The sequence below is a fragment of the Myotis yumanensis genome, unplaced genomic scaffold (genome assembly GCF_028538775.1).
Source record: "Myotis yumanensis isolate MYYU_CA2020_CCGP unplaced genomic scaffold, mMyoYum1.0.hap1 SCAF_3, whole genome shotgun sequence".
NCBI classification, from domain to species: domain Eukaryota; kingdom Metazoa; phylum Chordata; class Mammalia; order Chiroptera; family Vespertilionidae; genus Myotis; species Myotis yumanensis.
This window is the reverse complement of record NW_027223754.1, coordinates 81,165,546-81,188,759: the sequence shown is the minus strand read 5'-3', so window position 1 is coordinate 81,188,759 and position 23,214 is coordinate 81,165,546. Positions and strand designations below refer to the sequence as shown.

The 23,214-nt window shown below is 48.2% G+C and overlaps 1 protein-coding gene and 1 non-coding gene across 3 annotated transcripts in view; one reads left to right on the top strand and one right to left on the bottom strand.

Moving 5' to 3' along the window:
- The window catches only part of CNMD (chondromodulin), a 28,655-nt gene extending 6,391 nt beyond the window's left edge, over positions 1–22,264 (bottom strand). For both annotated transcript variants that reach the window (XM_070407454.1, XM_070407455.1), the window contains exons 1-5: positions 22,116–22,264; positions 21,549–21,689; positions 15,342–15,482; positions 8,310–8,423; positions 2,315–2,468 (exon numbers count right to left, since the gene is read on the bottom strand). In XM_070407454.1, coding sequence (XP_070263555.1) covers positions 2,315–2,468; positions 8,310–8,423; positions 15,342–15,482; positions 21,549–21,689; positions 22,116–22,187 — 622 coding nt within the window. In that variant the 5' untranslated portion in view covers positions 22,188–22,264. The remainder of the gene's footprint in view (positions 1–2,314; positions 2,469–8,309; positions 8,424–15,341; positions 15,483–21,548; positions 21,690–22,115) is intronic.
- LOC139007784 (U6 spliceosomal RNA) lies at positions 15,676–15,782 on the top strand. The gene has a single exon (XR_011470946.1). It is a non-coding gene; the product is annotated as a U6 spliceosomal RNA (small nuclear RNA).
- Positions 22,265–23,214: the final 950 nt, after the last annotated feature.

Below are 23,214 nucleotides of genomic sequence, written 5' to 3'. Positions count from 1 at the left end.
GACGCTGATGACCTGCCAGCTTCAAGATCCAAGGGTTGGGGCGATGGACACCCTGGAGTTGGGGGGCTTAGAATTAGGTGATGGGGAGTGAGGCACCCCTTAGAGGAGGTTTTTCCCCCCTTAATTTTATTCTAAAATATGACTGCATTTATGAGAGATTGGGAAAAAATCCCATTTAAAATTACTTTTAATTATATTGACACAGTATTATATTAGTTTCAGGTATACAACATAGTGATTCAACATTTACATACCTTACAAAGTGATCACCACAACAAGTCTTTAACCATCTGTCACCATACATAGTTAATACATAAAAATCCCTCATTTTTAATGTCTATGATATTCCATCCTATGGCTACATCAACACCGATTTAATCCTTTTCAAATCTGGAGGGCATTCCGGTGATTCCCACTGTTCTGGTGTTGGACGTAATGTATGTAATTCTCATATGGATGCTGTGGTGATTGAATACTTACAACGTGGTCATGCTGTTGGGCTGGGAGGGGCCACACCACATCTTGGGTGCAGAAAACAAGCCCTTTCCCCAGGAACTCAGGCTGTCAGTCCCTAGCACTGCCCATAGCACCATCTTCCCAAACCCCCCCACCCCTCGGCCTGCTGTGGTTTTACCCTAGCACCTTGCATCCACATGATTTTCTTATTGTAACTTTGTGTTTATTACTGTTTCCCCTTGCTAACAATGTAAACTCCCGAGGGCAGGGATTCTTGTTTGTTCTGATCACCAGTGCATTCCAAGTGCCTGGAACAAGTAAATGGTACATAATAAATATGTCAATAAATGTTTGCTGAATGAATGAGTGAGTGAATGACCGAATGAACTCCCTGGGTAAGAGGCTTGTCCTCGAACAGAAAGTGCTTAGGGAGGGTTATCATCCATGGTAGCAGAGTTGCAGACTTTTGTCCTTGACTGGAAAAGGTGACAAGGTATTGGAGAAGTAGTTCCTGGGTGTGGAAAGCAGGAAGGCCTATCCCATGTAGAGGCAGGTGGGGAATTGAAAGTGAGAACTTGGCCAGTGGCCACAGAATTGTGAGTTGGGGCCACCTACTGGGCAAGAGCAGGATGACAAAAGCAGCTGTCCATTTGGCAGCCCTCTCTCCAGCCCCCAACAGTCGGGACAAACACTGCTCGTGGTGTTATTTCTTAGCGAGCCTGCCTGTGGCCTCAGGGTCCTTCTTAACCCACTCTTCCAGGCAGCCATGGCCACTGATGCATAAATTGAATCCTATTTGCCAAGCTCTGGGACAGAATAAGACTTGTGAACGGTAGGATTAAGTCAGCCATGGCAGAATCAGAAGTCTGGATTTTTTAAGCCTTGGTGAGGTTTATAAAAATAAATGGTGGTAAAATATACATAAAATTTACCAGTTAAACCATTTTTCAGGGAAAAGTTCAGTGGCATAAAGGACATTTACATTGCTATGCAACCGTCTATCTCCAGAATAGTTTTCATCTTGCAAAACTGAAACCCTGCAGCGTTAACAGTAACTGCCCATTTTACCCCCAAGCCTGGTTTCAATGCCTGCATTTTTTCATTATTATTTCCATGCTGCTTTATCTTGATGTTCAATAAAATCTTTTTAGAACACATACCTATCTCAGCTGTGCTAGAAGAAAGGCCTTTTATCCACACTTGAGCCAGAGCTACAGAGCCGGCCATTGTGGGAGGAGGGGGGTAGAGGGGTGACTGTGGTGGAAATAAAGAGTGAGGACAGCCCTGGGGACAGGAACGAAGGGGACAGAGCCTGGTCTGCGGGGCTCACCTGCCCTTCCCCACCCGGAAACAGCTTCCAGGTGTGCTCGGACCTCGCTCGGAACCGAGGGCCCTTCATTTATTTTCATGGAACTTGGAGGCTGACGCTTGAGCCCAGAACTTCAAGAATCTCAACCTCTGCCCACAGCCGCTTTTGGCTGTCCCATAATCCTAGGTTTGAACATAATAAAGATTCAGCGTCTCAGTCCATGGATTCTGTGCCTTAGGGAAAAAAAAGTAAAATTGCGAAGTGCAAACAACTGAGATGGGGCAGAGTAGAAAGAACTGGGAGTGTCATAGAGACCAGGCCCTGCAGCGGTCTGGGACGCCTGGTCGCTTCCTGCTAACCCTGCTGCCGGCGGCCCTGCAACCTCAGGGCGGCCCTTCCTTCTCTCAGAGCTCTCGGGCCAATGACGGAGACCTGCGTGTGCACCCTGATCCCCCTTCCCGTCACAGCTCAGGCCCGTGGAGGGGCTCCCAGGGACCTCACACGGACAGGCAGCCTTCCACGCAGCATGAAGAGACTTGACAATGTTACCTTTCGGATAAGTTGGTTTAAGCCAGAAAATAGGGAGGTCGCCGCAGAGTTCTATGACTTTGGCGCTCAAGAAGCTGTTGTCCTTCACGGGCTGGCCTACAGCCACCCAGATAAGAGAACTTTCTTCATACTTAACTGGCATGATCTTGCCTTCCTGTAAGTAAGTGAAAATGAAATGCATTGAGCAAGAAGGCAGTGGAGAGTGGAGCATGCTGAGTATTAAGATTAACGGGCGGGTAAAAGATTACTCGGCTTTGTAAAAACTTAACGAGAATTCTGGGTGTATGTGTATGCCTGCCTACCCCCCTCACCCCCCCCCCCCCACCCCAAACATGCACTTTAAGGTTCTAATCTCTCCTCTTTGTAGCTCTCTCCACAATATTTAGCACCTGCCCCGCGCCGCACGCCAGCCTGCCTTTGGAAGCTGGAATGTGTGAATATAGAATCCTGAGTAGAAGTGAAAATTACTTGATACCGGCTTTGAGCTTTGGGTTAACCTGATGTTTTTGATCAAAGGTGTTTTTGAGGAAAAGCAATTGAATGGCCCTGGAATCCTACAAAGGATTGAGGAACGCTCCATTTGGAGTGAAAATTCTTTGGGGTTTTGTACTGAACAACAATGGAAAAAGCAAGCGATTGGTTCTTTAATGTCATCAGTTCAAAGTGTTATTTAACATAAACCATTTCTCCCTTTCCCAGCTCTAACAAAACACATTTGAGATGTTCTTCACATCGAGCACACCACTGAGGTTTCAAAGCTAAGCCCGGCGTTTTCTTCTGCAGCGCGATGCTGAGAAAGGTTTGATAACCCAGGAGACCAATTTATTTTGCCAGGTTGTTCCTTTCATGTATTTATTAGTTTGCAATAGTTTGGAGAAATTAAAATGTTTTCTCTTTATTTTGAGCTGAAAGCAGCACTTCGTTTATGCTTTCTCCCCCAGGCTTATGGCTGCATTAGAACAACTCAGAGATATTGGAGGAAGCGGCTCGCAGGTAATCTAGTTATTTACCTTAAATTAAATGGCTCCATCCAGGAAATGAATGCTTTTTGGGTGTAATAGCTTTTTAAAGTTATACAAAACTGATGAAAAATTTATAAGAGCAAGCGGTGCATACATCTACCCAATCATAATCGAAAGTGTGTGGGGAAAAGGTGGGCTGAGGGGATAATGCATGTAGATGCATCCTACAAGCTAGGAATGTTAAGCAAGCCCATGGCACGGACTGTCAGCTGTCTCCCCAATCTCCTGTCTCCCTCCCTTTTGGGCAGCACAATCTGCTTTGGTTTGAGGCAGCAGTGTGCCCAGTCCCAAGAGAGACTCTTGCTTCTCAGACCCTCCAAGCTGTGGGCGCCGTGTGAGCAGTTCTGGACAATGAGGTCCACCCAGGAGGGTGTTGGGGCTTTGAAGCCTCTGCTTTGTTTTCTTTTCTTTTTTAAAAAATATATATTTGATTGATTTTTTACAGATAGGAAGGGAGAGAGATAGAGAGTTAGAAACATCGATGAGAGAGAAACATCGATCAGCTGCCTCCTGTACACTCCCTACTGGGGATGTGCCTGCAACCGAGGTACATGCCCTTGACCGGAATCGAACCTGGGACCCTTGAGTCCATAGGCTGATGCTCTATCCACTGAGCCAAACCGGTTAGGGCCAAAAGCCTCTGCTTTCTTGATCAAAGGGAAGTCAAGGTTGATGCTGCTCAGCCTCTCCCTGACGTTCTTACTTGAATGTGTGACTGATGTTTGGAGCTGGAAGGAAAGGCTGAAATAGTCAGAGATGCTGGTCCCTGAGCCTCCACATTGCTTACTATGGAGCAAACAGATCCTTATTTGTTTCAGTTACTCTACGTGTAGTTTTCTGTTAGTGACAGCCAAACACATTCCTGTGTTACATGAACATATTGTCTGAATTTGGTCTTGTCCATCAGAGGATCCACCACACACATATAAACAAATGAAACACAAGAAAAATAATTCACACCTATGGCCTGAGAAGAAAATCAGATGCAGACAAAGATTTAAATGCACACTATTCACCACAGTGAATTATGTATTCAAAAAATTATTTTGGATTATTATTTTAATTGGTTAAAAATTGAAGATAGCTGAACAAACAACTTTTAAAATTATAATCATACTAGTGGCCCAGTGCATGGATTCGTGCACATTGAAAGGAAATTAATTAGAAGATTTGTGCAGTAATTACGTTACTGCAAAAAACTACATGTCAAAATAGTATATATAATATCCTATATAATAAAAGAGAAACATGCAAATTAACCGTCCCTCTGCTATGGTCAAGCCATGCCCACAAGCCACACCCACCAGCCAATCAGGAGCAAGTATGCAAATTAACCCAACTAAGATGGTGGCCACAGAGCTGGAGCGAGCAGGAGGCTTGGGTTGTTCCTGGTGATGGAGGAAGCCAAGCTTCCCGCCTGCCCACCTGCCCAGGGCCGGCCCTCAGCTCTGCTCAAGGCTACAAAGTTTCAATTATAGAAGATAAATAAATCCCAGAAAAAAAAGGAGAGGCTGGGAGCTTGGGTCGCTGGGGGGCGTGGCCAGCCTGAAAATGGCCATCAGCCCCTCACTCAGGCTGGCCAGGCACCCCAGCAGGACCTCCACTCTGATCCGGGACACCTTTCAGGGCAAACCAGCCGGCCCCCACCCATTCACCAGGCCTCTATCCTATATAATAAAAGGGTAATATGCAAATTGACCCTAATAGCAGAACGACTGGGAATGACTGGTCACTATGACACACACTGACCACCAGGGGGCAGACGCTCAATGCAGGAGCTGCCCCCTGGTGGTCAGTGCACTCCCACAGGGGGAGCTCTGCTCAGCCACAAGCCAGGCTGACGGCTGCCAGCACAGCGGTTGTGGCGGGAGCCTCTCCCGCCTCCTCAGCAGTGCTAAGGATATCCGACTGCAGCTTAGGCCTGCTCCCTGCTGGCAAGTGGACATCCCCTGAGGGCTCCTGGGCTGCCAGAGGGATGTCTGACTGCCAGCTTAGGCCCAATTCCCCAGGGAGCGGGCCTAAGCCAGCAGGTGGTCATCCCCTGAGAGGTCCCAGACTGCGAGAGGCACAGGCGGGGCTGAGGAACCCCCCCAAGTGCACAAATTTTTGTGCACCAGGCCTCTAATAGTATTATAAAATTAAAACACGTGTGTGATTGGCACCAGCAGGAGTTTTATATGTATCACACATGTGTGAGTCAACATTTATTTTTAAACTAGAGGCCCAGTGCACGGATTTATGCACTGGTGGGGTCCCCTAGCCTGCAGGGATCAGGCTGAAACTGGCTCTCCGACACCCGCTGAGGGGTCCTGGATTGTGAGAGGGTGCAGGCCAGGCCGAGGGACCCCACCAGTGCATGATTGGGGCCGGAGAGGGACTGTGGGAGGGCTCCAGGGCATGTCTGGCCCATCTCACCCAATCCAGATCAGCTGGACCCCAGCAGCAAGCTAACCTACCGGTTGGAGCATCTGCCCCCTGGTGGTCAGTGCATGTCTATGTATTGGGTAGCTGCTAAGTCTCCTTGAGTTGATAGAGTGGCCTTGGGTAGTAGGTGTACTATAGGGCCCAGTGGCTCAGCCTCCCCAGTCACCTGAGGTGGACACTCTTGGTCCACCCCTTTGGGGGCTGTGTGCACAGTCTTGTTGTAGTTGAGCCTTGATTGCTGTTGGTATCACTGGGAGGAATTGACCTCCAGGCCAATTGGCTGTGAGGACCAGCTGCTACTACAGTGGGAGAGCTGCTGTGCTGGAGACACCCTTATGGAGCAGGACTTGCTTCAGTGGGGCTTTGGTGCTCACTGAGTCTGCCTCCTGAGTGTGTTGCTTATGGATCTGAAGAGTTGTAATCTGGTATGGTCTCACACTGACCACAGGGTACACTGGCTCTTGGATCTCCAAGGAGGTGCAAAGTCAGCCACTGCCTGGGGCCACCCAGCAGGAGCTACAGAGAGATTTGCAGATCCCTCCTCTTTATATAGGGTTTGGAAGTGCCCAGACAAGGCCCAGCTGTGAAGCAAGGCAGGCTGGTGCTGGTGTGGCCTTGTGCCTTCTTTTGATAGCTTTGGGGCTCCCTGACCCAGCTGCAGCTTGTTTGACAGGTTTTAGGCTGAGAAAGGACAGGCCATTCATATGCAAAAGCCACTGTGCACAGCTTGGGTGGGGTTATAAATTGGGTGGGGTGGGGTCTCAGGGAATCTCCAGGGCGGAGCAAACAGCAATAGCTGCCAGTCAGCTCTGCACTGGGGAGGTCCCAGCACAGGAACAATGACCTCTGTGAGCACCTCCATCTGGAAGAAAGCCACCCCTGCTTTCCTGCTCCGATGCCAGACAGTCCAGTTTCTCTCAGTATGTATCTGGGTTCTCTAGAATCTCACCTGGCACTGTAGCTCAGAGCAAGTGTGAGCTTGTATCTCCCTCCGATTAAAAAAGCAAAAATTGTTTTTAAAAAACCCAAAATATGTACTGCAAATGTACAGCTGGGGGTCTGGTGCTTGTGGAAGGCAGCAGAGCGTGGGTTCCATGTCCACTGGGGATGCTGCCAGGGATTACAGTGACGAGTGATCTAAGAGAAGGCAGTGCAGTAAGAGAAGTTCAAAGGCAGAACAAAGGACTTGGTGTCACTGTTGTGCTGGGCCCTGGGAGTTTGCAGTGGGAGCACAGCCTTCTGCGGGGCAGGGGAAGGGGGGTGCGGGGGGACGGCTCCTGAGGGCACACGGGGGCAGCTCGGAGGGAGGGACTGAGCCATGAAGGCCCGGCACCACCTCACAGGACGAATGTCTGGGGAAACTGGGAGTAGGAAAGAAAACGGAGGACACGCTAACGAGCTTTAAACCTCACTGGTTTGTTTTGCGCTTTTGTTTTGTTCTGTGTTCTGAGATACCTTCCGCTGCTCCTCGGAGGGCAAGCAGCCGGCCAGTCTCCAGGCACTTTGCTTGCCCTTGTTTTTCCTCTTTTGCCTGAGGGAGCTGGTGCTGGCTCCCCCCTCTCAGGGAGACTGGGAGGACCAAAGGTAATCATAATAAAATTAACAATGACAGCAGCAGCCACCTATTCATTATCTAGTAGTTCTAGGGCCGTGGACGGTATGTGTGCCCCTAGTTTGTAGGTGACAAAACAGGCTCACAGAGGTGAAGCCACAGCCACAGCAGTGTCAGAGCCGGATGTGAATCTACATTTTTCTGGCGCCAAAGTCCATGTTTGTTCCACCAGACGCTGCCACAACTCAAATGGAAGACAATAATGAATGTGACCACTTTGTAAACCCTCAAGTATCAAATAAATGTTAGCTATTATTGTTAAGTGTGTCTTTAGAACTCTGTGTGCAATCCTTAAAAGAAATGTTTATAAAATCAAGCTCAAAGGCAAGCTATTAATAACAAACGGGAGAGTTATGTTTTTAAAAAACCTCACAAATTTGACACATAGAAAAGAAATTCGATATATGTTGATCTAGCTTCATTGGTTGAACTTGAACCAATCAGAAGAAGTTGTGGGGGAGCCATCTCAGCTCAAAACGGTTGGAACTAACGCCCAGGAAGTTGCCTGACACACAGGTAAGGGAGCGAGATGCCTCGCGGCTGCTTTCCCCGCAGAGGCTGGGGCATCAACTGTTGGGATTTTCAGAGGAACTAAGGCCCCTCTGATGAAGAAAGAGTCTAACATGTGAAGTCCTTTATTTTTTCTTGATCACTGATTGGATAGTTCCCTATCATCAGGCAAATACGGGCCATGTGAAAACATCCCCGTTAAGCACTTCAAAATACGATTTTCCAAAACCACTAAATATGCTACATCGTGTAAGAATGACCACTTAGAACCAACCAGGAGGACTAGAATAGTTTCAGTTCCTTTGGCAGAGAAGAGCTAGAATTTATGTTGTGGTCTCAAACCTATCGAGGAACCGGAGACAGAAAGGGTTGTGCCTTCAAGCCTCATCTGCCAAGCCCTCCGGATGCCCGGGCCGCTGGTACCCACCAGTTCGGAGGCGATGCTCTGCTTGGCCACGGCGCCCACCTCAGGAACGCGCGCCTTCACCTGCGCTTTGATGTAGCACTTCTCTCCTCCCGCAAAACGGATTCCTGTGATACCCTAGGAAAGGAGATAAAAGCTGATCCATCCATTTATCCACCTGTACATTTCTTCAATGTATTGCATGTCTACAGCGAGCCAGGCACTGTTCCAGGAACTGGGTATAGGGATGAACAAAAGAGATGGAAGCTTTGCCCTCGTGGAGCGTAACTCTTAGCGTTCTTAACCAAATATAGGAAACTGAGACAGTCAGGTGGTAAGTGCTGTGGAGAAAATAAAGCAGGTGTGAGAGAGGAATGGCCGGATGGGGCTCTTGTCAGTGGGGTCTGGGAGGCCTCCCCAGGGGCGGCATTAGAGCTGAGATGGAGTATGTGAGCTGCTCCATCTTTCCCTCAAGCTCAGGTGAAAGGCCATCCTTTCTATGCAGCTCTCTCCGACCATCCCAGGCTAAGGGGGCTCCTTTGCCTCTGATTTCCGTGGGCCCCCCGGCCCCCACGTCTTCACCCCTCCCTTGGCACTTAGTTCTCAGTGCCTGTACGGTAGCTCCTTGTCAATGTCATCTCAGGTATAAGCTTCTTGAGATCGCTATCTGAATCTTAGCTCTTTCTTTTGGGCGATTTCACAAAGATCCTCAAAAGATGTTGGTCCAGTGAATTAGTTCCACAAATTCAGATGTTTCCTAAGTTACCAAGCCCGGAGTAAATAGTAAAGGTTTCTACAACACCGGGAGCTGAGCTTTGCTGCTAGACCTTACCCAAGGACGCGGATGTTTGTTTTGTCCCCTGTGAGATGTAAACAGTGTCTCCTCGTCTGCCTGGGGACTGGCCTCGGGGGGCGCCTCAGCCCAGGCTCATCTGGGCTGACAGCAGGCTGACTCCCCTGGAGCCCATGGGGCAGCTCAGCGCTGTCCCCAGAGTGTTGGCTTTCACCTGCTGTCAACTTCAGGATTAGCGAGTGGCCAGAACAGCATTAAAGGGCTACACATTTTTGCCATAATAATGTAGACACCAACCCAAATCTGCACATCTCAGTATCCTGCTGAGTTGGGACAAATGTCAGGAAGATAAGAACTTGTTCCAATGTCAGTGCCAAGGGGGCAGATCAGCATTTAGGAATCCAGGGGTCCTGGCTCAGGACCCAGCCGTCTCCAATGAGGAGAGAAGCTGAATGGAAGTCATGCGTGAGAATATTCATGGGAAGTGACACCACGTGTCATCTCAGAGCCAGGGGGCCCACAGATGCTGGTAAGTGGTGCACCGGAGAACAGAGAAGGAAAGGCTCATGCTTCCTACGGCTCCTCATGGGTTTGCCTTGGTGCCTAATTGGCCATGAACACACATGAAACACATGTCCCTCCTTTCTCTCAGCATCACCTCTCACCCAGAGGTGGCGGCCTGATGCGCACTTGACAGAGGCTGACCGCAGACGTTTCCGACTCTGCACCCAAGTCACCTGGAGAGAATTTAAACACACAGGTGCCTGGGTCTCTCCCCAGAGATGCCCATTTAATTGGCCGGGATGTGGGCAGACCCTGGTGTGCTTACAAGTTCCCCACGTGTTGACCAGGCGCAGGCCATGCTGCGGACCACCCGTTCAGGGGGAAGGAACGCGTTCAGGGGGATGAAGTTTTAAGTGACTGATGTCCATGTCACCCCCAGATTCATATGTTGGAACCCAACCCCCAATGTGGTGGTATCTGGACGTGGTGTATTTGGGAGGTGAGACCCTCCTGAGTGGGATTCGGGCCCTTATAAAAGCGACCTGCTCTGTGAGGACACAGTGAGAAAGAGGACCCAGAAACCAGGCCCTCAGTAGACACCCAATCTGCCGGCGCCTTAATCTTGCACTTCCCAGCCTCCAGAACTGTGAGAAACACTTTTCTGTGTAGAAGTCACCGTCTGGGGCAGCCACTCCAATGGCCTAGGACACAGCCTGTGGATCCCCGTTTCTTCTGTACCCATTGCTCCCAAACTTTCCCTTATACCTATCTCACCAGGAGGCCTTGCTCCATGAAACAGTGTTGGGCCCCACCCCCCGAACTGAGTCAGTCAGTCGGTCAGGAGTGGGGCCCACCTTGGTATTTCTAACAAGCTCTCGGGTGCTGCTGCCATGGCCTAAGGAACACACCCTGAGAGCCACTGCTCTCACGGGCCTGCCCTGAAGTCTGCTGCTCTTATTCTGCATGTAAGTCTGGGGCGCCTGGTTTGAAAGACAGAAGGCAGGGGAGGGAAAGAGCTGCCACACGTGTCCTCTTAACGGCAAACCCTCACGTCCTCTGAATGGGAGATGGGCCACAGGAGACACCATATAGCCACTGCCATGTCCCCAAAGGAGAGAGCTGATTCTACTGAAGGATTCCAGCCTGGGCTGTGAGTGAGCGTTGAGTAAGTTCTGACAATCTGCACTGGGCACGAGAACTGAACGCCCCAGGGAGGGCTCTGTGGGAGGGAACTCACACACAATAACCACACGTCTAGCTACAAATCCTCATCAAGCAGCCAGATATAATAAGAGAGCAAACAGAGGGAACGGAAAAGCACAAGAAAGCCAAGCAAACCTTTTGTTTTTTGCAAAAAATAAGACTGGTGATAATGAAGAAATTTGCTAACAAAGACAATGACCTAACTTCGTTTTATCCTCAACCAGAGATATGTCTATTGATTTTAGGGAGAGGAAGGAAGGGAGACAGAGCGGGGGGGAGGGGGGGGGAGGGGAGGGAGAAACATTGATGTGAGAAACACTGATCTGTTGCCTCCTGTATGTGCCCCAACTGGGAATCAAACCCGGAACCTTTTGGTACACAGGATGATGCTCCAACCAAGTGAGCCACCCAGCCAGGGCTGACCTAACATTCTTTTATCAAGAGTCAGGTAATCTCATGTTAGCCGCATATTTTTTCTTTCTCGGGGATCTCATCTATTTCTGTGGCTTAAACCAGAAGTTCCCAAGGAGGGCAAGGGGTCCTAGCCCAAGGGACACTACAGAAGTCTAGGCCTTCAGTGGACATGGCCCAGGGATGCTGGTCCCCCAGCACAGCCCCGAAAAGTCCTGAAGATCTAACTGCCTTGGGTCCTGGTGAAAACCTGATTGGAAGTATCTGTGCCTAGAACCTCCCACAGTTTTACACATAAACACAAAGTGATTTTTGACATAGTTTTAATGTACAATAGCTTTCCTAGGAACGCAATTACTGTGAAAATAGAGAGAAAATGGTATTTTTGTTCACAGTTGGAAAAGATTGCCTGGTATTTAATCTGCCAGCACACATTTTTCAGCCGCGGTAGTGACAGTGATTCAACTGTCAGAACAGAAACATGACTTCCATTTTATTTTTTCTTTATTTTATCGTTTGGGGCCATAATGATTTTTGAATAAAACCTGGTAGGTAGTTTATCTTTGATTCTCCTCTAGCTTTTTAAATAAAAATTTCCAATATCACACAGTTGAAAGAATTGTATAGTGAACGCCCATATTTACTACCTTGATTTCTAACCGAGATCTTGGTTACATAAACAAGGCCTGAGAGGACTGGTGTAAACCAACAGCACCGATGCTGTCGAGGGTCTAACTTTCTAGAACGGAACTCACCAGTCATGAACTAACCAGCATTTGTGTCTGCAGGGCATTGTTGAAGACGCCCTGACTAACTGGCCAGACTCCTGAGTCCTCCTTGTGACTGAGTTGACCTTGAGCTCTGTCTTGGCCTGCTCATTCCAATTTTTGCCAGAATCCTGCTGAGTCAGCCTTGGTCTGAGCACCCTTGATATCTGATCAGCCTGGCCTGCCTTTAGCAAAAAATCCTGTTAGGTCAGTTTAGTAAAGAATTACTCCACCTCGTAGTAATTTTCCATCTACCAACACTCCCACTCTGGCTGTAAATCCGATTTTTCTATATTGTGTTTAGAGCTGAGCCCAGTCCCTCTCCTCTACTACAAACCCCACAGCAGTAGCTCTCCTTGAATAAAACCTGCCTCACCTTTTCTAACAAATGTCCTGAGTCGCTTTTTCTTAAACAGCGCAGAACCTGCAGCCCTCTGTTCCATGCTGTTCCCGCTCAGGACGTTCTTTTTACCACCAGTTCTACTAAAATCCCGGTGGGGTCCTGGGTTAGCAGGGGAAGCCGTTCACTTACAACTCAGCACCGTTTCCAATCTGGCCCCACCTACATCCCATCTGCTCACATTGGGCTACTTAGAACTCCAGGGCAGGCCTGTGGATTTGTATTCAGTGTTCTTTCCAAGGCCTGGCCCTCCTTTTCTGCTGGTTGAGATCCTAATCATTCTTCAAGACCTGGTTCACCTGTCGCCCCCTCTGTAAAACCTGCTCCAGCCCCTGGTCAGCAGTGATTGCCTCCCCTCTGCTCTCCACAGCTCTCTGCTCCCCGCTTAGTCAGTGGGCTTCCCTGGCTGACCTGAGCCACCTCTGTGTGGGTGTCTGCCTCCTGGGCTGGACTGGAAGGTCTTTGAAGGGGGGAACAGATGTCAGTCAGCTTTGCATCCCTGATGCTTATCACTGTCCCTTGCACACAGTAGGTCCCAATAAATGCTTCTTGATTTTGGTTTAAAATATAGGGGAATTATGCAGGTACCATAGTGGTGGATTCGTGTGTTTTCAAAAGTCCAGGTTTGCCCTGGATATTGTGACTCAGTGGATAGGGCGTCAGCCAGCACACCATAGGGTCTCAGGTTTGATTCCCATTCAAGGGCACGAACCTAGGTTGCAGGTTGATCCCTGGCCCCTGTTGGGTGTGTGCAGGAGGCAACCAATCAATGTGTCTCTCTCACATCTATGTCTCTGTCCCATCTCTCTCTCTCTCTCTCTCTCTCTCTCTCTCTCTCTCTCTCTCAATCCTTCCCATTCCATCCCTTCCACTCTCTCTAAAAATCAATGGAAAAAATATCTTCAGGTGAGGATTAACTACAACAACAAAAAGTCCAGGCTTATTTAAACTCAGAAGAGGTTCTATCCATCACAAAAATGTTCTACTCACCAATTCTGACTTAGAGAAATGTGGAAGCTATCCAACAAAATTGATCAGTTTATAAAATATGTTTGGTCCTTTTGGCCCAGGAGAACAAAACACATCAATACCATTATTAGAACCAAAGGACTAGAAAACAGAGGTGTAGATTTTGGATTAAAATATTTTAAACATCTACTCCTGATATCTACACTTCTTGATAGAGATGGATCCCTTTTTATTCAGCTATGCAGCTACCTTTGCATATCTTGGTATTGTGGCACATCATAGGTATTTATAGGTATTCTATATTGAATGATGTGTGTGGGGGAGTCACACTTTATCATTTTATATTGAGTAATAGAAAGAAAAATGCTGTTACCTTGTCCTGCGTCTTGCAGTAAAAGCCTTTAATAGGTCCAGAGAAATTATCCCTGTGCACTGACCAGAACCAACCGCAAAGCTATGGCTGAACGAGGTGCAGCTGGGCCCATACGGCTGCGGCGCCGTCCCAGGGCAGAGCCGCCTGAACACAGCCAGAGCTTCTCACTATCAAATAATATCTAACCTCACCAGGGCTCTAATGCAGCATCTGTTTGATATTCAAAAGGGCCTGTGAAGTGTGTTTTGGTATCAACAAGGGGAGTTCTTTCATTCCGATGAAAATCACCTCTAGTTTTCCTCACCAATCAGAAGAAGAAGGTTGATGAGATGTTTGTGGGCTGATAAATGATCAGAAGAGACATTATTTTTTCAAGTCCCTTTTCTTCATTATGAAGACTCACCTACTCCAGCTGCAGGTTTAACAGGAGAGTACAAATAGTGGTGCCGCTTCCTTATCTTAGAACGTGAAAGAGAATATGGTATTTATGTTGGCAAACAGAAAAGTCAGCCTGCAGTGACACGCTGGTTTGCAGATGGTCATTGAAGCATTGATGCTTAGCTTAGTGTCTCAAATTGCCTGTAAGCTGAATTTTTGAAAACAAACATGGCTGACTTTTTCAAGAGACCAGAATATGCTATCTGTAATAGGCAGTAGTCAGAAAATATATGATGTAATAGGGGAATTTCTCCATGCTAATTTTCTAGATTAAGCAGGAAAACTACAAAATTGAGAAAAGCATAGGATAGGCCCTATCTGTATTTGATTATTAGGTCATTAAAATCTCAGATGAGTGGATTAGAAAACTATGGTACATCTACACAATGGAATACTACGCTGCTATAAAAAAGAAGGAATTCTTACCATTTGCAGCAGCATGGATGGAACTGGAGAGCATTATGCTAAGTGAAATAAGTCAGGCAGTGAAAGAAAAATACCACATGATCTCACTCATTTATGGATAATAAAGAACATTATAACCTAATGAACAAAAAGATAGATACAGAGGCAGAGAAGCATGGAACAGTCTGTCAAAGTACAGCGGGAAGGCTGGAGAGTTTTTTTGGGGGGGGGGTAAGTGATCAATTGAAGGACTTATATGCATGCATATAAGCATAACCAATGGACACAAGACACTGGGGTGGGGTGGGGTGAGGGCATGTGCCGGGGGGTGGGGGAGGCCGGGGGAAGGTCAATGGGGAAGTAAGGGAGACATGTGTACTACTATTTGTAATACTTTAAACAAGAAAATAAAATTTAAAAAATAAAAATAAAATAAAATCTCCCTCCTCTCTGTAAGTTCAAAAAAAAGAGTTTGCCCTCTTAGATAGTGTGAGTACTTTATTCACCGTGTTGTGGATAACTGCTTGGAAAGAAATAGGTCTTGCACGTGTTTCTGCCAAGACTTCATATAGTCCCAAGAACTGTTCTTTCGATGCCAAAGTGTTGTGGTTTTTTTTTTTTTTTTTTTTTTTTCATTTTGAAAATATTAAAAACAAAGAGCAGTCCTTTCTCGGAGAGAATCTGCCATGAGAACCGGTGACCATTGGGATGTGTGTGAGAGATGCTTCTCCCTGGATGGGAAAAGCCCCCAGGCTGCCTGGTCAAACTCTCTAAATGCATGAAATATACTTACATTCTGGAAATCATTGACTTCAATGGCCTCTTCAGCTCCACTCCCCATCTTAAAGGTCTCCAAGTTGTTCCCAGCATCTATTTCCATTGACCCATCTTGTAATTTCCCATTGATGCTCATGGTGTAATGGACATTGTAAATCTGGAAGTGAACAGAGTAGTGAGCTTTCCTTTTACAGCAACTCAGGGATTATCTCTGGACCTGCAGTAAATGAGTAGCTTTCACATTTGTCAGAGATGCACTGAATCATCCTTGAGAGTAATATGTTTGTATGTGAGAACTTACCTACATACCAATCACTTAATACAATGATTCTTTAAGAGCACCTTCAAAAGTGCTTGCTTCTGCAGCACATATACTAAAATTGGAATGATACAGAGAAGGTTAACATGGCCCCTAAGCAAAGATGACATGCAAATTTGTGAAGCAAATTCCATATTTTTTTTTAAAAAAAGGAGAACACCTTTAAAAAAAAGTAAAACCTTTGGCAGTCTGCGATATAAATTCAGATAGCTCGGTGATTCGCAACTCTGGCTCTGCGTAGATGCATCTGAGTAGAATCTCCAGCTCCCATGCCTGGGTTCCTTCAGACCAGACAAATCAGAATCTACAGGTTTAGGGCTTGGACACAGATCTTTCTTTTTTTTTTAAAGGAAATTCCACTATGCAGCTAGAGTTGATGGATAAATGGAAATGGATGAGGTAGAAGGTTAACTGGGCTATTAACTGAACAAGTCTGCAGAGGGCACCTCAATTTGAAAGTTTAAAAAAATCTTTTGGTTAAGATTTGGCACGGAATGTGGTATAGAGGAAGGACTTCAGGCCAGACTGGGATTGCCGCATATCGAGCAGCATCTGCAGAGAGCAAGGTCAATGTGCACATCTGTTTCAGCTCAAAATGGGAGTGACTCATTTTATTTATTTATTTATTTAAATATATTTTATTGATTTTTTACAGAGAGGAAGGGAGAGGGATAGAGAGCCAGAAACATCGATGAGAGAAACGTTGATCAGCTGCCTCCTGCACACTTCCCACTGGGTATGTGCCCACAACCAAGGTACATGCCCTTGACCAGAATTGAACCTGGGACCCTTGAGTCCGCAGGCCGATGCTCTATCCACTGAGCCAAACCAGTCAGGGCGGGAGTGACTCATTTTAATGACTCGATGGTGCAGGCGTATGGGGTTGTAGGGCGTTTTGTTATGAGACATGTGGGGGGGAGAGGGCACTGTAGATGGGCACTGTCCAGGAATCAGAAAGACAGGTGGCCACACCACTCATCCCTAGGTCTTGGGAGTCGCCTTGAGTGTAAAATGAAGAGGTTGGACCTCATAGGTGGTTTTTCATTTATGACTTTAAAGCTCCGACGCTTCACAGAGGTTGGCAGAGCAGGTGGGACTGTGGGTCTCCTTTCTTCCCGCCCACCTACAATTTAAGCAGATCCACTTGGCTTCTGTTTTATGTACTGGATTTCTGAGTAAAATCTTAAGAAAAATTCTGCCATTAAAATTTTAAAAAAAAAGTTTACCACTAAATTAGATGATCCCAAGGGCTCTCTTGGTTTAGACGTCTTGGCAGTACACTACTTTAAAAAATAATTCCTGCTCAGTGTGCTGCTGACTGCTAGAACGTTCTCTGAGTTGTGGAATAGTAGGTGTGTTTCTTTTCTTCCTTCTTACTTTTTCTGACTTAGAGGCATATATATGTATACATATTTTATATATAATGTAGCTCTTATATGATACTAGAGGCCCAGTGCATGAAATTCATGCACGGTGCGGTCCCTAGGCCTGGCCGGCAATTGAAGTGCGAGAGTCTGGCATGGAAGGGCAGGTCCCTGCTGACCTCTGGGCCCTGCTTGCACCTGGGCCCCTGCTTGCACCTGCTTTGGCCTGGCACTGCCCGCTCACCTGCTCCTCCATCCCGCCACAGTCCCGCTCTCCTCGGGGCCCATCAGGGCCAGCAGTGCCTCCACTGCCGCCTGCTGCCAGTGCCTTGTCGGGGATGCCTGCCATGTTCCGTGTCGCCCCCTGGTGGTCAGCGCACGTCATAGCAGGTGGTTGAACTCCCGGTTGAATGACCGCCGGAGGGGACAATTTGCATATTAGGCTTTTATTATATAGGATGTAATATATAAATTCTTTAAAGGGGAAAGGAATGAGAACTGATGAAAGACGTTTGCTACTTAGTGTCAGTAGGTCATTACCACAAATAGCTCAGATTCAATTCAAGTCTGATTTTCTTTCTCCTTATGAAGAATGACTGCTACATGAACAAACACTGGGTAAGGATCTGCTGTTATTGGATCATTACTTGTAGAAAACTCATTATTACAAGACCCACAGGGCATGCTTTTATTTTATCAGTGGAGATGCAGAGATGGCTTTGCTAGCCTGTAGCCTTCCAGGCCGCAGCCTTCATTCAGCAGAACAGAAGCTACTGCGTGCTAGCTAGCTCCACCATGGCTCCGCACCCCTCCTCCCTCTTCCTGAACCACCCTCCCTGCAGCGCAGGGTCTCCCAGGCTGGCCTGAGGAGAGAGCCACTTCCTGGGGTTCTGATTTAGTGCAGCTGGAGCAGAGCCCACCAGCCTGGTTTCACTTGGCAGCTCAGGTGGCCCGTGTGGGAAACCTGCTTTCTCTGGCCGAGCCAGTGCTTTCTTGAGGTTCAGACAGCAGACTGTCCTGTCCTTGTGCTCTCTGAGCAGCTACTGTTCACGTGGGTCAATTATGACTGTCAGAAGGAGCAGGCAGACAGCACTGTGAGTTCCTGCTGGCACTGCGTCCTTCACTCAGGCACCAGGAGGCTCTTTCTCTGGAAAGCATTGCACATAAGCTTTCACTAGGGAAGCAATGCAACACTTAAGAAATCAATGATGTCCACCTTTTAGCAGGTCTGAAGGAGACAAGATTTCGACACTAGAAGAATGGCTTGTGGTCATAAATTTCACTTCCCTCCACCACCACCACCACCTGTCCTCACCTTCCTCCCAGCAAAAGCTTCCTGACCAAGCACAGGCATTGCATCCTTTCTCCTGCATCCAGTCCATCCTTTATGCACAGCCCACAGCCTGCGCGGGGCTCTGCGAGAGGTCTGTGCCCCTGAGGCTATGGGGCAGTGGTGGTAAACAGTCTGAAATTATTTCCAAAGTACTGGGCCCCGAGCTCAGAAGGAGGCTGGGCTGATGGAGCAGTAATCACATTATTTCCTCTAAACTGATGGAGCTGCTGGCACCTAAGGCTATTTCTATCCAAGTACAATGAAGTTTATTATTTGCCAAAATTCTGCTCGATATGGTGCCTTTTGCAGCCAAGGATACTTGCTAATGAGTTTCTAATAAAGCTTGGCTTCTCTGAGATTAATTACATAATGTTTAGGCCAGTGTCTAGAAAAATCGGTCTGAGAAGAAAGGCCCCCAGCAATGATCTCACACCCTGTCCCACAGGGTAGGGTTGTCAGCTATCTCATATTGGTGGGAATTTCCCATATTCCAATGCCTAGTTCTATGTACAATAATGTTCTATGTCTGAAACATGGCCTCAGTATTTGAGCCTAGACACTTGTCCCCAATTATTAGCACTCGGATGCTTCATAGTCTTCCAGCTGACTTCAAGTAAACCTGTCCTCCTGGGATTTACCCATATGAAAGGGATAGGAGGTGAATTACAGCTGGTTAAGTCAAAATGGGAGAGCAGCCCTAGCCGGTTTGGCTCAGTGGATAGAGCGTTGACTTGCAGACTGAAGGGTCCTGGGTTCGATCCGTGGTCAGGGCAACATGTCTGGGTTGCAAGCTCGATTCCTCGTAGGGGGTGTGCAGGAGGCAGCCAATCGATGATTCTCTCTTATCATTGATGTTTCTATCTCTCCCTCTCCCTTCTTCTCTGAAATCAACAAAAACATATGTTAAAAACGAAATAGAAGAGCAGAGGTACAGATCATCCCCAAAGACTGCGTAGTCCACTTGGTTGGAGGTGTCTTTCTGTTTGACAGAGACTTGCCTTTGTTTATTATGTTTTGTTTGGGCTACTAAGATTTGTGATCAGGGAAAGCAGACCTGTGCGTGTGCTGGGCAGAGATGGTGCCAAATTTGCTGTATTTAGTTATCTCATGATTTGCTTTTCAGACGTAAGTAATCTGGAAAAGCATCGAATATTCTGGGAGTAAAAAACAAAACAAAAGAAAACACAGTGTTCTTCATTCTCCTGCCTGCCTAGGAAATAGCGATAACTTTGATTGTCGGCAATAAGATGTGATCCACTATTCCTCTGTATTCTTGGAATTTAATACTGCTCTCTTGAACCAGATAATCAACCGTCTTGCAAGAAAGTAAAAGATATGAAAAAAAGGAGCCCATGCTACTCGGTAAGATCTTTCCATCTGTCTTTTTAGAAGCTTGTCAGTTAGCTGTGTTTGCCTTGAATAATTAAAAACCAAATAATATTCATTTACATATATCACATGACCAAAATCTTTACCAAAAAATAAAAATAAATAAAACCACAAAAAAAATCCCAAGGCTATTTTTATCCCCAAGTGACCTGTAGCATTGAGGTTTTGTCATCTAAAAGATAGCATCTACATTCAAATGCCATACAATTTCCCAAGGGATGACAATCTAAACTCTGCTATTAATGGAGATGTAGATATTGAAATTGTTCCCATGTTTAGTTGCTGCTTTCAAATATGAGCATCTGGCCCAGCTTCCATATTTAAAATACAAATACATTAAGGCACTTTTCAAATATACACAAAATACTGTGCAATTCTGATCTTACAAATCGATGCTTGTGAATTTGATATAGTCTCTAAAACAGACTCGGCGCTAAATGGCATGCTTATCTACATTAGGCATTTGAGTTAAAAATACAAATTAGGCAGCGACTGCAGAAGATGTTATGTGTAAAATGGTTGAATTGCTTTCAGCACCATTTTCTCTAAGTACTGGGATTCGTTCACGCTTTGAATTTCACGGTGGGAGAGAGGGGGAACAGCAGTCACAGATCCTCTGAGGGCGATGATTAAGAAACTGCCCTTTGTGTGGATCCCAGAGATGGAATTCTTTTCCATTAGTCCAATAAGCTTCTGCCAGCCCCGGGAAATGGTCATCGAGATAAAATGCCCCCTTTCCGTAGGTGAACAAAATTCAGGCTGTTTAAACACACTGTAACTCTGCCCAGTCAAGTTAGAAGCACCTTTTATGCTCCTCGAGGGCCCCTGGAGCTTTAAAATAAATAGTTGCAAACAAAGAAAGTAGGGCAGCAGTCCGTGAAACAGTCATCATTAAAACACACGTGACTAGGCCAGTAGGCCAGCATGGATTTTTAAAGAGATTTGCCACTTTTAAGGAAGTTACACATCACCCCCCCCCCCTCCCCCAGAGCAGGGTGGAAAAGCGCGTTACGGAATAGGACACACTTAAAGAAATAAGCAAACAAACAGAAACTCCTGGAAGGTCAAATTCGTTCCCAACGCTAGGCCTTCACTATCTTGTCCCAGGTTCTTAAATTCCCAGCCTTTCTCAGAGGAGAGAGGCTGCTCCATCTCTCCCCTGAGGATGAGTTAACCGAGGCCAGAGGATGACGTGCCTTATCCAAGGTCACACACTGCCCAGGGGAAGCGCCAGCCTGTCCTGCAGAAAGGGGCTTTCCTCGAACCGCCCCATGCATTCCCCCTCTACTCGGCTACTCAGCGTTTTAATATTGCCCCTTACAGCCCTGACTTCTTTTCTGCAAAGTGTCCTAAGAGCAGAAAGCAGCACAGTGGCCTTGGAAGGAAGAAGGCAGAGGTGCCCGGGAAGCCCCGCAGTGGTTCTCAATCTGTGGGTCACGACCCCTTTGGGGGTCGAAGGACCCTTTCACAGGGGTCTCCTAAGACCATCGGAAAACACATATATAATTACATATTGTTTTTGTGATTAGTCACTATGCTTTAATTATGTTCAATTTGTAACAATGAAATTGGGGGTCACCACAACATGAGGAACTGTATTAAAGGGTCGGGGCATTAGGAAGGTTGAGAACCACTGCTAGAGGAAAGCAGATGCTGGGCCGGGAGGCCTGCCAGCCGCCCAATGGCCCCCCGCCCCACCTCCGTCCAGCGCTCTGGCGCCACCTAGCGGGGAACATGCTCGTGACAGGGAGGACCCCACCACCCCGCGCGCCTCGGGGTCCTGCGCGCCTCCCGCCCTGCGCACCTTTCCCGACTTACGTGATTGTCACTCCCCTTCCAGAAGTAAAAGGCCCCGATGGCCCCGAAGAGCAGCAGCACCGCCCCCGAAATGAGGACCACAGCTCCGACCTTGAGCAGCCGCGTGGGGCTGGAAGGCTTCACGGTCACCGTGGCGTAGGCCTGCGGGCGGGGACGGAGGGGGACGGATCCCATCTGCGCCGCCCGCACCGGAGATCCCCGCGCAGCGCCCCCGGAGGGGAGGGAGCGGGGGTGGGAGACAGCTCGCCCTGAGCTCCTCTCGGGCTCCCTGGCACTCAGGCGTGGATGCCCGAGAAGCAAACTTTTCGAGGTGCAGGGCCACCACCCGGTTGATCTGCACTCGCCACCAGTCACAGGACGCCCCCTCCTGACACCCTTTTCCCCCTCCGCTTCACACCTGTCTGTGGATCCGGTGACCCCCGCACACACACACACACACACACACACACTCGCGTGGGGCGTCACCATCCACATTTGGGCGCCCACCTTGCTCCCACCCCCCACATTCGGTGGCACAAATCCCTGACGCCCTTACCCTGTGAGTGGGCTGGGACCCCAGGTACTCACCGGGGGGCTGCAAAACTCGACGTCGTCAGGCCCTCCCAGGGCGATGGGAACTTTGTCCGAGTTCTCCGGCATGGCTGCGGCCACAGGAGGAGACACTGTGAGGCTGGCGCACGCCCTGGGCTCTGTCCGGCTGACCCGACGTGCAGGGCTTTTCAACTCCCCACACGCGCGCACACGGCGCCCCGGTCCGCCCGGGACAGCCCAGCGGTGCCCACCCCTTCCAGGGCCTCACCCCTCCCCTCCCTTCCTCTCCCGGCCCCGGCAGCAGTGAGAGCCCGTCCTGCATTCAGGACACACCTTCTCTCTTTCTTGTCTACTGACCCCCAACCCCCCCACCCCCCCACGCCCCAAACAACCAGATCCTAGCAAACCAGAATGTGTCACGGGTGGGGGTGGCGGTGGGGATGGGGGTTAGGCGGGTGCGTAGACCAGGATGCCGAGTCCTGCGTGCGCAGCCTGGAAATGCTAAGTTGCCAGGACTCTTTCTAGCATCCAGGGATCTCCTAATGTAAATGTCCGAGGGCTCCGTGGTGCACCTGGCTGGAGGCCGTTTCCTGCTGTGTCCTTGCACCGGTGTTGGGAAGCCGGCGGAACAGGACAGAAAGGAGAGCAGGGTCCTGCAGGTGGACAGGGGCACTGGCCAACGTTTGCCAGGTTTACACCAGCCTGGAATGGCTGGATGGCCCCTGGGATTAGCACATCTTAGAGATGGCCCCTGGTCACCAGTTTCTCTAGGAGGTTTAGGGGAGGGTACAGCGGCAGCAAAAATGGGGGCCAGGCAGAGGGAAGGAGTGGGGAGACCAGAATAGAGTGCATTCTGGTTGGTTGTCTAAGTTTAACAAATAACAATGGCAGAACCCTTTCTCCAAACACTGATATGTCCAAAGGGATAACTAAATAGATTCCTTTGGATATAACAGGAGAGATGCCATCTGCCACTACTAGGAGGCCATGGTACCTCCTTTGGATCCAGACTTCATTAATTCAGGCTGGCTTCTGGCTTCCTGCAGACTCCTCTGCTGATCAGTAAGGGGGTAGGAGGGGGTGGGGTTGCATGCCAGGGGCTGCTTCCTGAGCGGAGGGAGATGGGTGGACAGGA